Below are 18,665 nucleotides of genomic sequence, written 5' to 3'. Positions count from 1 at the left end.
GAGAGAGCTATAGAAGCCATCAGTCCCATAGCCTTAATGCAAGGCAGAATTAAGCATTAGGGCCAAGCTACACCAGGCTTTTCTCGCGCGGTTACCCTAAACGCGCGGCCCGCGCGTGCGTTTTTTTAAATAGGACTGGACCTAAATTAAACGCATGCGCGGGAGAAGCCTGGTGTAGCGTGGCCGTTAGGGCTATGGACCAGAGCTAGTAGAGGATATGGATGGAATATGAGCGCAGTGCTTCCCAAAATGTTAGAGCTCAAGACCCAATAGAGATTTTTGAGTGGTGCAACCACTCCAAGGAACAGCAATGTCCATATGTCCCTCCCTATGTCCTAACCTATGTCCCGATGTTTAGAGTACCAATAGTGGGTGCTGTTGCACCACTCGCTTTCAGACTGGTCTGATCTTTGGTTTCTCACGAGGATCCAAACTTGCCAAAAGTTATGAATGAACCACTTAAGCGCTATTTTATAGTGAAAATGAAAAATGTCTCGCAACCCATTTACATGGGTCCCCCTCCCCCCTCCCTGAAAACAGGGTCCCGAGCCATCGTTTGGGAACCACTGAGAGCATAACAGAGTAAACAGACCACTGTAAATGTCAGGATGCACTAAATGTGTCTCTGTGCAAAAATGTTGGAAAAATATTGAATGTCTTTTCTGCTCATACAGCTGTTAATTTATTCCCTTTGTAGCATAATGGATGTCTCACACATACACACTATGAGCAAGGAGGGCAACAAAAAGCTTTTAAAAGGTGTGTGTGTGTGTGTGTGTGTGTGTGTGTGTGTGTGTGTGTGTGTGTGTGTGTGTGTGTGTGTGTGTGTGTGTGTGTGTGTGTGTGTGTGTGTGTGTGTGTGTGTGTGTGTCAACTAAATAATGTGTAGAAGTATCAGAACTCATTGAGTGATTGTATGTAAAGATGTATCATAATTAGTTTGCTATTTTCTTTGGGGGAAAGAATATAATTTTATGTAACTATTCCTTTTGTATATTAATGCTGTGTTTGTTCTGACGTTTTAGTCAGCCATGCTTATTTAAATAAAAGTCTTGCACTGCAGTGATCTGGTCTCACAAGTTACTATTTACTTTGGCGATTTTAATTTAGATTAGAAAACATACATTAACCACTTCAACCATATACATTTCGGCCATTTTAAAATAGCCGATCTACAAGCTCACAATGCGTCGCAACGCGACGCATTGTGAGCTTGTAGATCTGCTATTTTCAATAGACTTTGTACACATTTTGAACTTGTGAAAGGGGACATTCTGCAATATGAGTACTTTTACTTTTAGTACTTTAAGTACATTTTGATGCCGATACTTTTGTACTTTTACTCAAGTACATTTTCAATTCCATACTTTTACTTGTAACAAAGTACTTCTAAATTGCAGTATTGGTACTTTTACTTAAGTAAAACAATTGAGTACTTTTTCCACCACTGCAAAAAACAAAGATCGAAGCAGAAGGAAAAAAAACATACAGGTATTTAAATTACAGCACCAAAGACAGTAGCCTATGTGAATGTATTCTACATTGTAACAATAAGCACCAATGTTCTTCCCTGATTTTACATTTAGTACTTTGCAGATACGTATGTTGAATAAAGTAAAACTAATGAAACTGTGGTGCATTTATCATTTCTTAATTGAGAAGTTGTTCAAACTGGTCTTTTTACTCTTGAAGTAAGGAAATATAATCTTGTGCCTCTGCTGGGATATGCATGCAGATCATTGTTGTAGCTTATTACTGGGCTCACTGCTAAAATATAAAATATAAAAAAACACATATTACACACATAAAGTGAAGACCCCCCAGGAACGTGTTCTAAATCTTCTAAACGTCTTAACCCATTCTGGGCGGGAACCCCTTTTGGTGTTTTAACTAAGCATTATGTTATACTTTAGCTATTGAAAAATAGCAGATCTACAAGCTCATGGCGCGCTACGAGCTGGTAGGTCTGCTATTTTTGAAAAATCGTGAAAATGTGGCACAAATCTTTGAATATAATATATTCTTTCAGAAGGGTGAAGTGTCCCTTTAATATAAAATAAAAAATAAATAGATAAACGGAGACCCCTGTGGTCACATAATTCTATGGGTCACTGATGTTGGTGTGTAACTCCAAACAGGGTTTCTCTCACTCCCACTCAGCCAGGCACGCCCCTCCTCGTCCTGTGTACCGTGTGTGGGTGTGTACTCTCTGCTGAGCAGCAGAGCAGATGAGCTGCTGCAGCACAGCGGATCGTATCCATGGCTGCTGGAACACTGGACGGACGACCGAAAAGCAGAAATAAATCGGTTTAATATCATTTGCAAGTTTATATACAGCCAAATAACCCAATTACCCCCCTTTGATGTGTGTCTCGTGCAGCATTATATCGACGTTGGATTTCTTATAAAAACCAAACGGAATTTTTTACGGATATCTCCAATCAACGACAGACAGGAAAAAAAACGTACGGGGATTTGATGTGAGAGGACATTTTCGTTAACCGTTATTATAAACGTTAAATTACCGTGACGTAAACTGATGTTACTCTACTCTCTCTCTCTCTCTCGACTCCTGCTCAGGTGAGGTGAGTGCCTCACTGCCTTGGATTTTTATTGAATTAAACATTGAGTGATCATTTCAGATCGGTTTTTCCTTGACAAAATTGACAACGATTTATTTATTTTTTTGCTTACTGAATACTGAGGCTGTCCCAAAGAGAAACGTCAACCCAATTTAATGTTTTCGTAAACAGTTTGCGAGTATACATTGGCTTCAGCTCAGGAATGGTGGAGTGGAATTACCGCCAGTTTTTCCTTGGCATATAGCCTAGAATAGATGCCTGGGCTAATGTGGGTCACTAGGGGAAACCAAATCAGTGCTCTATGAGAGGAATCACTATCCACCTAACTAAACCTTAGGTTAATGTTTTGATGTTACGAAATGGACTTCTGTTGTACAAATCTCTTTTTTGAAATGTGATTTAAATACTATTTTAATCTGTTCAAATGTTTGTTAAATTGTTTTCCTTTGCTGTTTTTTTGAGTGGTGCAACCACTCCTATAGACAGCTATGTGTGTGGCTGTGTCCCTGGGTCTGTCCCTGTGTCCCTGGGTCTGTCCTAGCCCGTCTCCGGACCCCCCGGGTTGAGCTCCTTTGGACCCCTACCACGTAGGGTCCGGTATCACCGGCTTCAAGCGACATGGGATGCAATCTGATTTACCCTGACTTACCCCTGTGCTGCGGTGTGGGTGTCACGCTGACATATTCCAAAAGATGCATATGAACGCTATAGGAGACAACGAACCTTCAGCCGTTAAGTATTTTTAAGTTTGTACGACCGTTTTGGCAGCTCTGAAATTCTCTCTTGTTGACATCCCATTGTACCGCCTCCAGCATCTCGGTTGGCTAGCTGCGCCTCCCTACGCGCCTCGTAGGCGCAGCTAGCCAACCGAGATGTCAACAAGGAGGGACCGAAGAGAGAATTTCATAGCTGCCAAAACGGTCGTACAGACATTAAAAATACTTAACGGCTTCTGAGCCGTTCGCGGGGGGGGGGTCAGAAGGTTCGTTGTCTCCTATAGCGTTCATATGCATCTTTTGGAATATGTCAGCGTGACACCCACACCGCAGCACAGGGGTAAGTCAGGGTAAATCAGATTGCATCCCATGTCGCTTGAAGCCGGTGATACCGGACCCTACGTGGTAGGGGTCCAAAGGAGCTCAACCCGGGGGGTCCGGAGACGGGCTAGGTCTGTCCTAGCCCTGGTCCAGTGCTTACAGCGAGTCTCTCTAGAGACTCGCTGTAAGCACTGGACCAGGGCTAGGTCTGTCCCTGGGTCTGTCCCTGTGTCCCTGGCTGTGTCTCTGGGTCTGTCCCTGTGTCCCTGGCTGTGTCCCTGGGTCTGTCCCTGTGTCCCTGGGTCTGTCCTTGTGTCCCTGGGTCTGTCCCTGTGTCCCTGGGTCTGTCCCTGGCTGTGTCCCTGGGTCTGTCCCTGTGTCCCTGGGTCTGTCCCTGTGTCCCTGGCTGTGTCCCTGTGTCTGTCCCTGTGTCCGTCCTAGCCCTGGTCCAGTGCTTACAGCGAGTCTCTCTAGAGACTCGCTGTAAGCACTGGACCAGGGCTGTGTCTGTCCCTGGGTGTGTCCCTGGGTCTGTCCCTGGGTCTGTCCCTGTGTCCCTGGCTGTGTCCCTGGGTCTGTCCCTGTGTCCGTCCCTGGCTGTGTCCCTGTGTCCGTCCCTGTGTCCCTGTGTCTGTCCCTGTGTCCCTGGGTCTGTCCCTGGGTCTGTCCCTGTGTCCGTCCCTGTGTCCCTGGCTGTGTCCCTGGGTCTGTCCCTGTGTCCGTCCCTGTGTCCCTGTGTCTGTCCCTGTGTCCCTGGCTGTGTCCCTGGGTCTGTCCCTGTGTCCCTGGGTCTGTCCCTGGGTCTGTCCCTGGCTGTGTCCCTGGGTCTGTCCCTGGGTCTGTCCCTGTGTCCCTGGCTGTGTCCCTGGGTCTGTCCCTGTGTCCGTCCCTGGCTGTGTCCCTGGGTCTGTCCCTGTGTCCCTGGCTGTGTCCCTGGGTCTGTCCCTGTGTCCCTGGGTCTGTCCCTGTGTGTCTGTCCCTGGGTCTGTCCCTGTGTCCCTGGGTGTGTCCCTGGGTCTGTCACTGTGTCCCTGGGTCTGTCACTGTGTCCCTGGGTCTGTCCCTGTGTCCCTGGGTCTGTCCCTGTGTCCCTGGGTCTGTCCCTGTGTCCCTGGCTGTGTCCGAGCACGAACATAGCGTGTGTCACTGTTGCACAGCCTAACACATTGACACAGACACACACAGGCCAGGTAGGAGGGCTAGCCCAGTACAGTACAGTACCACTCACTTCAGACGGGTCTGATTTTTAATAATTCTGCTGCATATTATGTCTCGATCAGTGTCTTGGCCAGGTTTCCCCTCGAATAAAGAGATTTTATAAAATAAATACATACATCTCACCCGGGGGGTCCGGAGACGGGCTAGGTCTGTCCTAGCCCTGGTCCAGTGCTTACAGCGAGTCTCTCTAGAGACTCGCTGTAAGCACTGGACCAGGGCTAGGTCTGTCCCTGGGTCTGTCCCTGTGTCCCTGGCTGTGTCCCTGGGTCTGTCCCTGTGTCCCTGGCTGTGTCCCTGGGTCTGTCCCTGTGTCCCTGGGTCTGTCCTTGTGTCCCTGGGTCTGTCCCTGTGTCCCTGGGTCTGTCCCTGGCTGTGTCCCTGGGTCTGTCCCTGTGTCCCTGGGTCTGTCCCTGTGTCCCTGGCTGTGTCCCTGTGTCTGTCCCTGTGTCCGTCCTAGCCCTGGTCCAGTGCTTACAGCGAGTCTCTCTAGAGACTCGCTGTAAGCACTGGACCAGGGCTGTGTCTGTCCCTGGGTGTGTCCCTGTGTCCCTGGGTCTGTCCCTGGGTCTGTCCCTGTGTCCGTCCCTGTGTCCCTGGCTGTGTCCCTGGGTCTGTCCCTGTGTCCGTCCCTGGCTGTGTCCCTGTGTCCGTCCCTGTGTCCCTGTGTCTGTCCCTGTGTCTGTCCCTGTGTCCCTGGGTCTGTCCCTGTGTCCGTCCCTGTGTCCCTGGCTGTGTCCCTGGGTCTGTCCCTGTGTCCGTCCCTGTGTCCCTGTGTCCGTCCCTGTGTCTGTCCCTGTGTCCCTGGCTGTGTCCCTGGGTCTGTCCCTGTGTCCCTGGGTCTGTCCCTGGGTCTGTCCCTGTGTCCCTGGCTGTGTCCCTGGGTCTGTCCCTGGGTCTGTCCCTGTGTCCCTGGCTGTGTCCCTGGGTCTGTCCCTGTGTCCGTCCCTGGCTGTGTCCCTGGGTCTGTCCCTGTGTCCCTGGCTGTGTCCCTGTGTCTGTCCCTGTGTCCCTGGGTCTGTCCCTGTGTGTCTGTCCCTGGGTCTGTCCCTGTGTCCCTGGGTGTGTCCCTGGGTCTGTCACTGTGTCCCTGGGTCTGTCACTGTGTCCCTGGGTCTGTCACTGTGTCCCTGGGTCTGTCACTGTGTCCCTGGGTCTGTCCCTGTGTCCCTGGGTCTGTCCCTGTGTCCCTGGGTCTGTCCCTGTGTCCCTGGCTGTGTCCGAGCACGAACATAGCGTGTGTCACTGTTGCACAGCCTAACACATTGACACAGACACACACAGGCCAGGTAGGAGGGCTAGCCCAGTACAGTACAGTACCACTCACTTCAGACGGGTCTGATTTTTAATAATTCTGCTGCATATTATGTCTCGATCAGTGTCTTGGCCAGGTTTCCCCTCGAATAAAGAGATTTTATAAAATAAATACATACATCTCTGGATGACTATCCTGGTTCATTTGGACAACATTTTCAATAGCCTTACTAGCGAAAATAGTAGTTTGTCTGTTTAGCTATTATCAAACGACGAAGTGTATATAGGATTTAAGCGGTTAAATTACGTGTTTATTTATTTATCGGTATGTTTGTTTACTATAGTCAACATTGGACCGTCACAGGCGCTCCTGTGAAGCCTGCAGATTGGGCCCACACCAAGATCACCTAGAATGGCCCCGGCCCACACCAAGATGGACGGCCACGGGGTCCACCTGTCTTCTCCTCTGACCAACAACTTGGACTCCGATGGGGGGGCCGCCGTGCTCGGCGTCGTCGAAATGGAGCCTCAGATGAAGAGAACAAAAGAGGACGGCTACTCCCAAAAGATGGACTTCCGCCTCTCCACGTTGGAGGTCCCGCTTCTCCCCCGAATGCTGGCGGGCGCGACCTCGCCCGCCCATTACAAGGCCGTGCTCCTCCCCAGCCCGGCGGCCTCCATCCTCAGCCTCCTGTCCCTCCACAAAAGCTTCAAGGATTCCCCTCGGGGGGTGGCCCCGGCCCCGGCGGGGCTTGTCCCAGGTGCACCAGACACGCGTTCACTCCCTGTCCCCGTCGAGCACAGTAGGCAAGAAGCACGCATGCAGCAGCCGGGACACAGTGGCCGGCCAGACGGCCGCCATGTTCCCCAGACCCCTGCTGCTCCTCTTCCTTCGCTCTCCCATGGGGAGGAGAAGAAGAAGGCCCACCTTGGCCTCCTCCTCACACACCCCGTTACTGTGACCCAGGGGAAAAAGGAGGAGGAGGAGGAGGTGGTGGTGGACAGTCATCATCGCACCCCAGCTCTGGCACAGCCTTATTGGGGGGCCGGTTCGGACTCCGACCGTGGGCCTGATGTGTCCTCCGAAGCAGGGCCGGAGGAGGAGGAGGAGGCGACGGTGAGGGAGCTGACCCGATGGCAGCTCTCCAGGCAGGCAGGCCTGCAGAGCTGGGCCGCCAGGCTGCAGAGGAGACTCCAGGCTCTTCAAGGGCGGCACGCCGTGCTGCACTGCAGCCTGCAGCTGGAGGGCCTGGAGAAGGCCCTTCGTCAAACCCGAGGGACCACCTCCTCCTCCTCCACCCGAGGGACCACCTCCTCCTCCTCCACCCGAGGGACCTCCTCCTCCTCCTCCGTCTCCTCCAACACCCAGGACGACTCTAAGCCTCCGACACGCAGATGTACCACAGGCTGCGGCACCCGCCTGTCTCCCCTGGAGTCTTCCGCGGAGCTAGAGGAGTTTTGCTGCTCCAGCCAGGCCGTGCTGAGAGGGCTGCAGGAGGCGCTGGACTCTGACGCCACGGCCTGCAGCAGCTCGTCGGACGAGGAGTTGGATCTAGAGAGCAGACCGCGAGGAAGCAAGCCCACGTGAGTACTACTATAGTGAAGTATACGTTGTTGTGAGTGTGTGAACGTTTGGCCAAAATATATAATATAGCAGACCTATACTCCAAACACATCGCATTGTGAGTGACTCGTTGTGAGCTTGTAGGTCAGCTATTTTCGACGGGCAAAGACATTTGGTGTAAATATATATTCAAAAATGTGTGCCAGATTTTCACGATTTTTCAAAAATAGCTCTCAAATTTCATTTGAGAGCCATCGGTCCCATACAGCCTTCATGCAAGGCAGAATTATGGACCAGAGCTAGTCGCTGAGCAGGCTCTTAAAAGTGATAAAACTATCCATACAAAAACATATACAATACAAAATTACAGGGGAGGGGACAGAACAACTACAGTGCAATGTGAGCAGTGACGCCAGTGACAAATGGAGTGGATAATTAATTACTCGTGATTACAAATTTGGTTTTCTTTAAGTACATTTGAAGGTCAAATAGTTGTAGCTCTCTCTTATACTTCTGTAGTGGAGACTGTTCCAGTGAAGGGAGCTAGGCTCTAACAGAGAAGACTGTTTTATTACCAAACACACTACATCTGTATGGCACTTTGCAGTCCCCTCTGGTAGTTGCCCTGGTTACTCTGACACCACTGTCTCTTCCATCTGTAAACTGTTTAATAAATGGCCGGCAATCGAACCCGGGAGTCGCTGATTGCTTCCTAATCCTAACCATTCGGCTACCAAGTGGTTAATGCTTTGATGTGCACATTATTCTAGTGCAAATATGGTGCACTAGCAGCTAGCTGACAGCCAGGTGATAATGGCAGTGGATTTCCTATGATAAATGTGCCACGTCTCTGTGTGTGTGTGTGTGTGTGTCTGCGTGCGTGTGTGTGTGTGTGTGTGTGTGTGTGTGTGTGTGTACGGTTGTAATGCACGTAACTCGAGAACCGTTCGCCCCACCGACTTCATATTCGACACACACGTTCCACACCCCCGCAGGGAGTGCAGTGCCCGGGACTCGAGTCGGTCAGACCCACGGTTCTCCAGAACCACCGCAAAAGGCTCTGGTCAGGCTCTGCCAGTGGGCCTAAATCAGCCTAAATCCCCTCACCTGTGCAATTTTCAGCCTCTTCCTCAGCCAATTGATTGCCATTGCAACCCCACACCTGACAATTGATTAGACTACTTAACCAGTCCACTTTTCACAGTCAGTCAGTTTGCCCTCTTCACACACAGGCAGATACAGAGATCTCCATAGACAGACAGTTAAAACGGGTGCTATGACAAGTTGACAACGGGTATTATTAGGTTCCCAAGTTGCATCGTTCTCAAGTAGGCCGGTAGCCGACGGGCACGTACAGGTCTAGTCTTTTATAAGCAAGTTGATTGATAAGCACTTTTCTAATGCATTTGTTAATTTGCCATTTAAGACACCGGCCTTGTTTCTGAGCAGTGTTTTTAGTCAAGCTTACAGCTGTTTCCTTGGACTTGAGTATTCGGTCTGTTTGGATTTGAGATGTGTTCTTTATTTTGCCATAGACATAGATTACACAGCAGGTTGTAACAGCTACACAAACAGCCTAGCTGGGTCAGAGACCACGTGCTGTGTTTTGTAACATGTTGATTTGAGGACAAACATAACTTTAATGTCTTGTTTTTGGCCAAACAAGACATGAGTCAGGGTTTCCCAGCGGGGAAAAAAAACAGGTTTTCGTTTGGTACTTTATTTACAGTTTGCTAATAAACACAGTGGTACGATTTCAGTTCACAATGAACACATGATTCACTCATGACTTGTGTCAGCATGATCAATGATCAACAGTAAAGAATTAAATTGTTTCAGCATCATGTTTCAACATTTCAGCATGATCAATGTCAACAGCAAATAATTAATGAATGTCCATTGTAGCGTAATTGTTGCTTTGCCGCTTATTCACGTTCCATTCAGTGCACGAGGAAGGTGTTTCTCTCCTTACAGCTTCTCTTGCTTCAGCCATCTGCTTTTCTTTACCAACAGACCTTTTCGCCAGCACTTTTACGCCTGCCTTTACGTTATAAACGGCTTGAGCGCCGACGGCAAGATGCAAATCACATTTTCCGTGGCCTTCTGAAGCGTTCAAGAGCTTTTTGGAGGAAGGAGGAAAAACCCTTCACGTGTTTAAACGCTTTCCATGTCTCTCAGTCGCGTCCAGAGTGGATGGGAGTGGAGCACAAGCTTGAGAGCAAAGGGTACAAAACACCTTTTCTTTAGTAGAGTCGTACATGATCCACGGAAATGTCTCTTTCTAGTTAGCTTGATATGTGCGTCCCTTGTCGTCCAGTGACTGCGTCGTCACAGTCCTTACCGCTTGGTTCACGGGCGGTGCTGGCTGCTGGCTACTGCTGGCACTTTTAGATGCAAGGAATTATTGGCTCTTAAAAGAGCCGTTATGTTGGCACTGACAGTGCTGTCCGCCTCGGCAGGTTCTGGCGCTGCGTCAGCAGGTTTTAACGACAGGCTGGCCATCGTTGTCGGCGGGCGCCGGGGTCTGGTCGGCAGGCGCCGGGGTCTTGGCGGGCAGCGGCGCCGGCAAATTGTAGAGTCGACTGGACGACTGAATCCCTTCTTCGCTGGTGGTGGCTTCATCGTAGTCAGACAAGTGAGAAAGAAAGGGTACTGTACTGCAACATTTATACTCTTAAATGTTTTTTTTGTGGCTTTCGCCTTTATTTTATATATTTTATGGAGGGACAGACAGTAGGCTGACAGGAAATGGGGGGATAGATGGGGGGAAAGACATGCAGTAAAGGCCGTCGGGATCGGGAGTCGAACCCGCGGCACACTGCCAGACTGGATTACCAGCCAAGGTGCCTGGACCACTGAGCCACGGCCCAGGCCAACATTTATACTCTTACCTGGCAGGTTAAAACAAAAGCCACCATATTAGCATTTTAATACCTGTTTCTGTGAACAGGGAACAGGCAACGCCCACCCCCCAGTGGCCCAATCCGCAAGCCCCCACCCCCTGTAAAGGTGTGAGTCGTTCAGAGCGGAGGGGCGCTCAGGGGTGCTATATTGTGTTCCTATGTTCTTGAGGGGTTGCTCCAGCTACCAAGCACCGCCGCAGTTGTCACCACTGACGAGTTATGCCTGTTCAAAGTTTTCATTTTCAAACGATTGCTATAGCGCCCCTCTTTGGCCAATTAAGACTTGTTCCAGCGCTATTTGGCATGACTCTCTGTAACGCCCGGGATTCAAACTCGGGCCTCCCGTGTGAAAGTCCAACATCTTAACCACTAGACCAAAGGTCTACCGGGGGAGATATTAGACTTTTGAGGCCATCAGGCAGAGGCTCTGAGCCACTCTGCTACATCTCTACCATACTGTGAATTTTAGGGGCAGAATTTTCATAAAACTGCAATTTCCATGGGCTCATAAAACCTTCATGTCATAAAACTCAGACAAAAGCCCAACATTTTCATTAGATATTGGTGAATTTTGATCAAATATCCCGGGAGTAGATGGATTTGAACGGTTGGTTCCACTGCCTCCAGGCGGCCTGCACCCTGCAGTTCATTGACGTCAGCTGCAGCTGTTATTTGTTTCCATTCAGACCAACAGGGTGATTCAGAATAGATGACAGATCACATGTATCAGTGGTTCTCAAACCTTTCCATGTCCCCAAATTAATACGCATTTTCTTTAAAGCAGACCCCCATTTGAAAATATTTGGTGCCAGGTATGCTCATACAATATTTGTGTTAACAAAATATTCCAGAATTGTTATATTATATTTACAGGATTTCTTTTTTAAATAGCTGATGTATATGCTGATGTACTTTAGGATTAAAGTGGTTAAACTGGGGACCCCCTGGAACCCCCACCTATAATAATAATAATAATAATAATAATAATATGGACCGCCATTTTTGTCTCCACCAGGCCGAAGGCATGGGGAGAGAGTATGTTTTGCACTCCGTCCGTCCGTCCGTGTGTGTGTCCGTCCGTCCGTCCGTCCTTCCGTCTGTGAACAGCTAATCTCCGGCACCGTTAACCCGGTCGATGCCACATTTTGCACACACACTCCCTGGATGCCAACGATGAACCTCTGCCCCAAACTTTCCAGAACGGCCTGTTATAGCGCCACCAGGAGGCCGCTTTGTGCAAAACAAGTTTTTGGACAGTACACCTACAGATTTTGTCCAAACATCACGCAAATTGGTACACAGTCTCTCTAGAGCCATTCAACGAAACGGGTCTTTCAGATTTCTCAGAATCCATCCTGATTGGCTAAGATTGGCTTCCAAAGTTCGCAAGAGTGCTCAGATTCTAACTAAATGCTGCAAATCATGAACACATTGTGTGATTTCCGTGAAATTGTGCACGCACATTCCCACTAGGCCGAGGAAGAAATGCCACATGAACATTTTCAACTCAGCCTAATGGTGGCGCTATAACTGGCCGAAAAGTGTTTTTACATCTAACTGCACGGATCTGTGGATAACTTTGTATGCCAACTCCCTAGAGGCCAAGGAAAAACCTTTGCCTGGAATTTTTCACATCTGCTCTTTATAGCGCCACCAGGAGGCCGACCTATGTAAAACACATTTTCTAATATTACTCCTTCAGATTTTATCCACATTTCACGCAAATCGGTACACATGCTCTTCATAGTCATGTGATCAACACGGGTTTGTTTGATTTCTCATAATCCACCCTCATTGGCTACGATTGGCTTCTAAACCTTTCAGGAGTAGCCCGCTTTGTACCCGTTTTGTACAAATCGCCACAACTACTCAAACGTCCGATTGTGGTGAAACTGTCCATGCATATTCCCACTAGGCTTTGGAAGAAATGCCCCTTGACAGTTTTCAAATCAGCCTCATGGTGGCGCTACAACAGGCCAAGCCGCGTCACACACACACACGTTTATATTGCTCCTAAACATTTTGCCAAACATCACACACACACTCCTATCCTCCTGGTGGAGACCTGTGCCCAGAAGGGCACTTTTTCTAGTCTTATTTTGTTTTTCAATATTAGAAATATAATGGTCCCCTCATAGTACATTAAAAACGACGTTTTCAATGAGTCTAACATGGTTAATATATTTAAAATAAAACTATAGCACCACCATTAGCCTTTTCATGACGCACACCCCCTAGAAGGCGCTCGCGCACCACAAGGGGTGCACGCACCACAGCACCCCCTAGAAGACGCTCGCGCACCACAAGGGGTGCACGCACCACAGTTTTGGAACCACTGGTCTAAAGTATAAGCCCACAACAAACACGTAATGCATTGTGGGCTTGTAGATCTGCTATTGTTTTGCAGACGGGTTGCTTATTTTCGCCGAATGTTTGTCTACTATGACCTGGCATAGAACATTTTCCGTTTTCTCCCAGCTGTATAGAGCGTGACTTTTCACTGTTTGTCTTTGGCTGAGATACCGTCCCCCCCCCCCCTCACCCCCCCCCCCCCCCCCGTCCCCCCCGTCCCCACACACACACACACCAACACATGTATACGCTAACATGCACTTTCCTTGCTGCAGTCGTGAAGATTTCAACAGCCTGTGCCATCCTGCCCCAGTTGCTAAAACTATTGTGTGTGTTTGTACGCACGCACGCACGCACGCACGCACGCACGCACGCACGCACGCACGCACGCACGCAGGTCCAAACTCACTCCTGTCTTTGCTCAAGGAGGAGTTGGATTATTAACCCGCTTGACTGAAGTCGACCTTGGCGTGAACGAAACCCAAAGTGCTTCTCATATTTATGTCCTTTCCTACGTTGTCGTGCTCCTTCCTTAGACAACATGGCACGACATGGCATCGTAGAAGGTTTTACAGCCAGAGTTATTTGTGGTGGTGGTGGTGGCGGTGGTGGTGGCGGCAAGCCAAGACACCTAGAGGCACACAGCGGAAACACTGTGCACATGCAACACAGGAATGATAATAGGATGCTGTTGTCGGTTTTCTGGGGAAGTCTATTTGTGGGAGGCCTTGTCTGATATTGTGGCAAGCTATCGCAAATCAATCTCTCTAGGGTATGGTGTATATCAGGCCTATAGTACAAACATCATATTGTACTGTTTCTATAAAGCACTTTATTCTTGCTTTGTAAAGCACTTTGAGCTGTATTACATGTCATCAACATTATTATTATTATTATTATTATTATTATATGAGAAACTGCAGTTTTTTAACATTTAGGAAAGGGGTACAGCTTGTTGATTGTCGATTTAGAGGTGAAACATTTCAGTCACATCTGTGAGGTTCTATTTTTGAAACCTCGATCTCGACTCAATCTGTGTGTCGATTTTGTCAACAAATAAAAACTAGACTAAAATGTTATGAAGGGACTAGTGGACAAGAGATCCAGTATAAGTCATTTTACACTCGGTTGCATGCTGAAAATAGCAGATCTACAAGCTTGTAGATCGGCTAATTTCGACTAAATCACCTGTAGATTTAGTCGACAAAAATATTATGATATTTAGTCGACTCAAACTAGACTAAACACTAAAACACTGTTTGTGACTAAAATGTGACTAAATCTAAATGAAAAAGTTTCAAGAGACTATATGACTAAAACAAAAATAGAAATTTGCTGCCATAAACAACACAGGTTGTCTGGCTTTGATACACGGAATGTCTCATTCAGGTTTTTGGTTGGACTCTTTGAAGGTCAGAACATGCCTGGACAACACTCTCTTGTTCTGTTCAGCCCCTTGTGAATTTTGGACGGGAGATTTAGGTTTTTGGAGTTCTCCTCCCATCCACTTGCATTAAGTTGCTCAAAAGCGCATGAGGCGATTTCACTCCTCCTTCCGGGTAGAAACAGAGTGCATTCTGGGATTAATTGGGCCAAACTCATGAACGTGCTGGCCGTTGACTATCATTGCACTGAAACAGCGTTCACCTGTCATCATGAACGTGCACAATGATAGTCAACGGACCAGCGCGTTCGGCCACTATGTCCATTTCGCCTCAGGGTTTCCTCCGGGTGCCGTCTCTATTCATATATAGTATACTCTAAGGATTTACGGTAGGCCGACTCTCTCCCTCCCAGTACCAGTAAAAGTCACCAGTGGTACTAACCACGGTAACAGGACAACTCACCCCTTTTCTGTTTTCCTCCCGGCATCTTCCCCAGTGAGGGTTGGGATCTGTACGGCAGACATAACAGCTGGACTTTGAATATCTATATATATAGATAGAGTTTTTATTAAAGTGTCCTACATCATAAGATGCCCAGCCCGCACGGGCTTACAAGACACTCACAAAATTGTACATATATAATGATACATATACACAAATAGACAGTTACTCATGGATACATCGTTCTCCAACGTAACTGCCATGTCTTCTCTATGAATTTTCCAAAAACAAAAACGTCATTACTGAACAACCAATTTAACATAAAACACTCAGACATCCAAAACAGACCTGGGTTCTTATCCTGATTTTTTTCAAATAAAAAGTTTCTTAAATCATGATATAGTGGACAATAGAAAACAAAATGAAACTCATCCTCTACAACTCCCAGGTCACAAAGAGCACACAGTCGCTGCTCCTCAGGAATGCCAGTATATCTGCCCACCTCAACTGCCAGAGGTAAAGCACCAGATCTTAACTGGGCACAGAGGGACCTCTGTCCTCTTTTTAAATTAAATGCAACATAAGGTTCAGTCATGTAGTCCTCTTTGAATTGAATATAACTTCTTAATTTAGCTTTTTTCTTTTATAACTATAAACTTTCACGACAGCAGACAGCCTAAGTACAAATATAATTTATGAAAAGGCTACTACAGTGAAGTCGGTTCACAGGTTCATGGGGATTATCTGACCAGGTACCATTTGAGTGGGCAAAACCTTACTAAATTATACTAAATTGTTTATAGGGTCAATATAAGTAAAATGATAAAACCTTTCCATAGGAAATATTATAAATTATTATAAAAAATATTATATTTTTCCAAAAAGAATACAAACAGCCAATAGCATATTACAAATTCAGTCAGACAACTCACGAATAGATTTACCAATATTTATTACAGAATGAGTAATGAATGAATGCATATGATATTTGACTTGGTGTTCGGCTCTGCTGGATTTTCTCCCTGCTCGGCACAATTAAGCACCAACATAAAACATTACGAGCAGGGAGATAGATATACAATAACCCCCCCCCCCCCCCCCCCCCCCATGGGGAGCATAAATAGCAGAGCCCACCGGTGGTGCTGGGGTGGTGGTGGGAGAAAACATCACATACAACCAGGAACCATGTGCAGAGGAAGGCAGGAAGAGCATGCAGTCTAGTGAGCTTAAAGGACAACTTTAGTTTTTTTTCAACCAAGGTTCATGTTTTAGGTTGTTATTAGAGAGAGTATAAGATGAGTGTTCTTTTTTTTTCATTTGCTGCTTTCTTTCATTTTAGCGATTTTAGCTATTTTTGACAGGGGGGCGGGTGCATTCGAACAGGGGGCTAAATATGTATTTTTTTACAATATTTTATAGCGATTTATTTTTGTATTATTTACTATAGTCCTACTAGACCCCAGGAAATTAAATCTGGCCACAGAAGATCACAGGATCTACTGAATGTGAAGGGGGTACTATAGGGGGCTGCCATACTGTGTTGTATGGCTCAACAGGTCAGTTTGTCACCCCCTTCACATTCAGTGATCTTTTGTGGCCAGATGTAATTTCCTGGGGTCTAGTAGGACTATAGTAAATAATAAAAAAATAAATCGCTATAACATTTTGTAACAAAATACATATTTAGCCCCATGTTCGAATGCCCCCGCCCCCTGTCAAAAATAGCTAACATCGCTAAAACGAAAGAAAGCAGCAAATGAAAAAAAAAATAACACTCTTATACTTTCTCTAATAACAACCTAAAACATGAACCTTGGTTGAAAAAAACTAAAGTTGTCCTTTAAGTAGCCCGCCCAATTGGTCAGCTGACTGCCGCACCGGCGAATGACGTGTGGGACTTGCACGCACTTATATGCCTACATAGTAATGCAGCATGTTAACCCCTTGAGTATAGTATGCGTCTTTGAGCACGGCATAAACCCCCTCGAGTATGTCTGAATGAACTAACTCTGCAAGCTACGTCTCATTTATCCCCCTCACTGGGGGAAATATTCCAGGAGGGAAAACGTGCAAGCACCGGGGTGAGTTGTCCAGTATTCAAGCACCGGGGTGAGTTGTCCAGTATTCGAGCACCAGGGTGAGTTGTCCAGTATTCGAGCACCAGGGTGAGTTGTCCAGTATTCAAGCAGCGGGGTGAGTTGTCCAGTATTTAAGCACCGGGGTGAGTTGTCCAGTATTCGAGCACCGGGGTGAGTTGTCCAGTATTCAAGCAGCGGGGTGAGTTGTCCAGTATTCAAGCACCGGGGTGAGTTGTCCAGTATTTAAGCACCGGGGTGAGTTGTCCAGTATTCAAGCACCGGGGTGAGTTGTCCAGCAGTATTCAAGCACCGGGGTGAGTTGTCCAGTATTCAAGCACCGGGGTGAGTTGTCCAGTATTCATAAGCACCGGGGTGAGTTGTCCAGTATTCAAGCACCAGGGTGAGTTGTCCAGTATTCAAGCACCGGGGTGAGTTGTCCAGTTTTCAAGCACCAGGGTGAGTTGTCCAGTATTCGTAAGCACCAGGGTGAGTTGTCCAGTATTCAAGCACCAGGGTGAGTTGTCCAGTATTCATAAGCACCGGGGTGAGTTGTCCAGTATTCAAGCACCGGGGTGAGTTGTCCAGTATTCAAGCACCAGGGTGAGTTGTCCAGTATTCGTAAGCACCAGGGTGAGTTGTTCAGTATTCATAAGCACCGGGGTGAGTTGTCCAGTATTCAAGCACCAGGGTGAGTTGTCCAGTATTCTTAAACCACCACACATCCTGGACCAGAATGTGTGAAGGTTGGCTTGACGTCAATGTCAACAGCATGCTGGCAGAGGGAGGGAGGCTGGGATGTAGGGTGTTTTTCTGACAAAGTGGTTAACCTTTTCCCCCTTACAATCTCACACCAACCATTAATTGAACTGGGGTGGGGGATCTAGGACCAGATTTCCTTTACTCAATCCACATTTGGGTCTGGCAAATAGGGCCTCATCTCGACCAGAGTATTCTTTCAGTTTTTTTACAGATTATTAAAGTACAGAATGTAAGCTTTCATATGATGTATCATTCAATGAAATTGGAAAATATTTGAAGGAGATATGACCATTTTAAAATGATTGTGCCGTTTTACCCAAAGCTGAGAAAATCCCCTTTGAATGTTCACAACATTTCAACACCTAGAGCCAGCTCTAGGTGTTGAAATGTTACTTTGACTTATAAATGTATACATTTAATTTGCCCAAATCAATAATCTGTTGGAATGAAAACTTTCTTCAACATTCAAGCTGTGTTAATATGAAAAAAAAACAAATCACAAAAATACAAAAAACAAGTTTATTTTAGATTTTCTGCCTTTTCATTATAGGCGAGATGAGGACCATTTTGCTAGACCTGGTCACATTTGTGAAAAGCCAAACCGGCTCCCGAATCAGCAGCCAGGGAATTTAGTAAATTCATGCACATGTATCATGAGATGGAGAATATTGCGTACGTTTTGGGCATTTATTGGCATTATTGATCATACATCATATTACAGCGGTTATTGGTTAAATCATTATCGGACACATTTGAATGATCATGTAACATCACGGGCAACACTGTGAGCCATGATGGTTTCACTATTATGTAGATTGTATTTCCAAGAGCTCCACATTTTAATTCCAATACTTCACTCCTGCTGTTGCCCTGAGGCGGCAATGATGTAAAAAATAGAAGAAGAAAAAAAGGGGAAAAAAATGGTATGTGTGGTGATGGAATGAGGATGCAGTTCGTTCCGTATAATGTTATATAGACATGGTGCTTGGAGGCATTTCAAGCTTTGGTTTCATATCCGTCCTCATTGTATTTTAAAATGAGATGGCTCAACCCATAGACGCTTGTTAAAAAAACGTTAGTTCTGCTCTCTGCTTT

At 47.0% G+C, this 18,665-nt stretch overlaps 1 protein-coding gene across 2 annotated transcripts in view; it reads left to right on the top strand.

Annotated features, from left to right (window-relative positions):
- The first annotated feature begins 2,191 nt into the window (after positions 1 to 2,191).
- kansl1l (KAT8 regulatory NSL complex subunit 1-like) overlaps positions 2,192 to 18,665 on the top strand; it is a 56,376-nt gene continuing 39,902 nt past the window's right edge. For both annotated transcript variants that reach the window (XM_079519156.1, XM_079519155.1), the window contains exons 1-3: positions 2,192 to 2,585; positions 6,433 to 7,672; positions 16,791 to 16,814. In XM_079519156.1, coding sequence (XP_079375282.1) covers positions 6,501 to 7,672; positions 16,791 to 16,814 — 1,196 coding nt within the window. In that variant the 5' untranslated portion in view covers positions 2,192 to 2,585; positions 6,433 to 6,500. The remainder of the gene's footprint in view (positions 2,586 to 6,432; positions 7,673 to 16,790; positions 16,815 to 18,665) is intronic.

This window comes from Electrona antarctica, assembly GCF_951216825.1.
Source record: "Electrona antarctica genome assembly, chromosome: 13".
Lineage (NCBI taxonomy): Eukaryota > Metazoa > Chordata > Actinopteri > Myctophiformes > Myctophidae > Electrona > Electrona antarctica.
The sequence above is the reverse complement of the archived record's forward strand: the minus strand, read 5'-3'. Positions and strand labels throughout refer to the sequence as shown.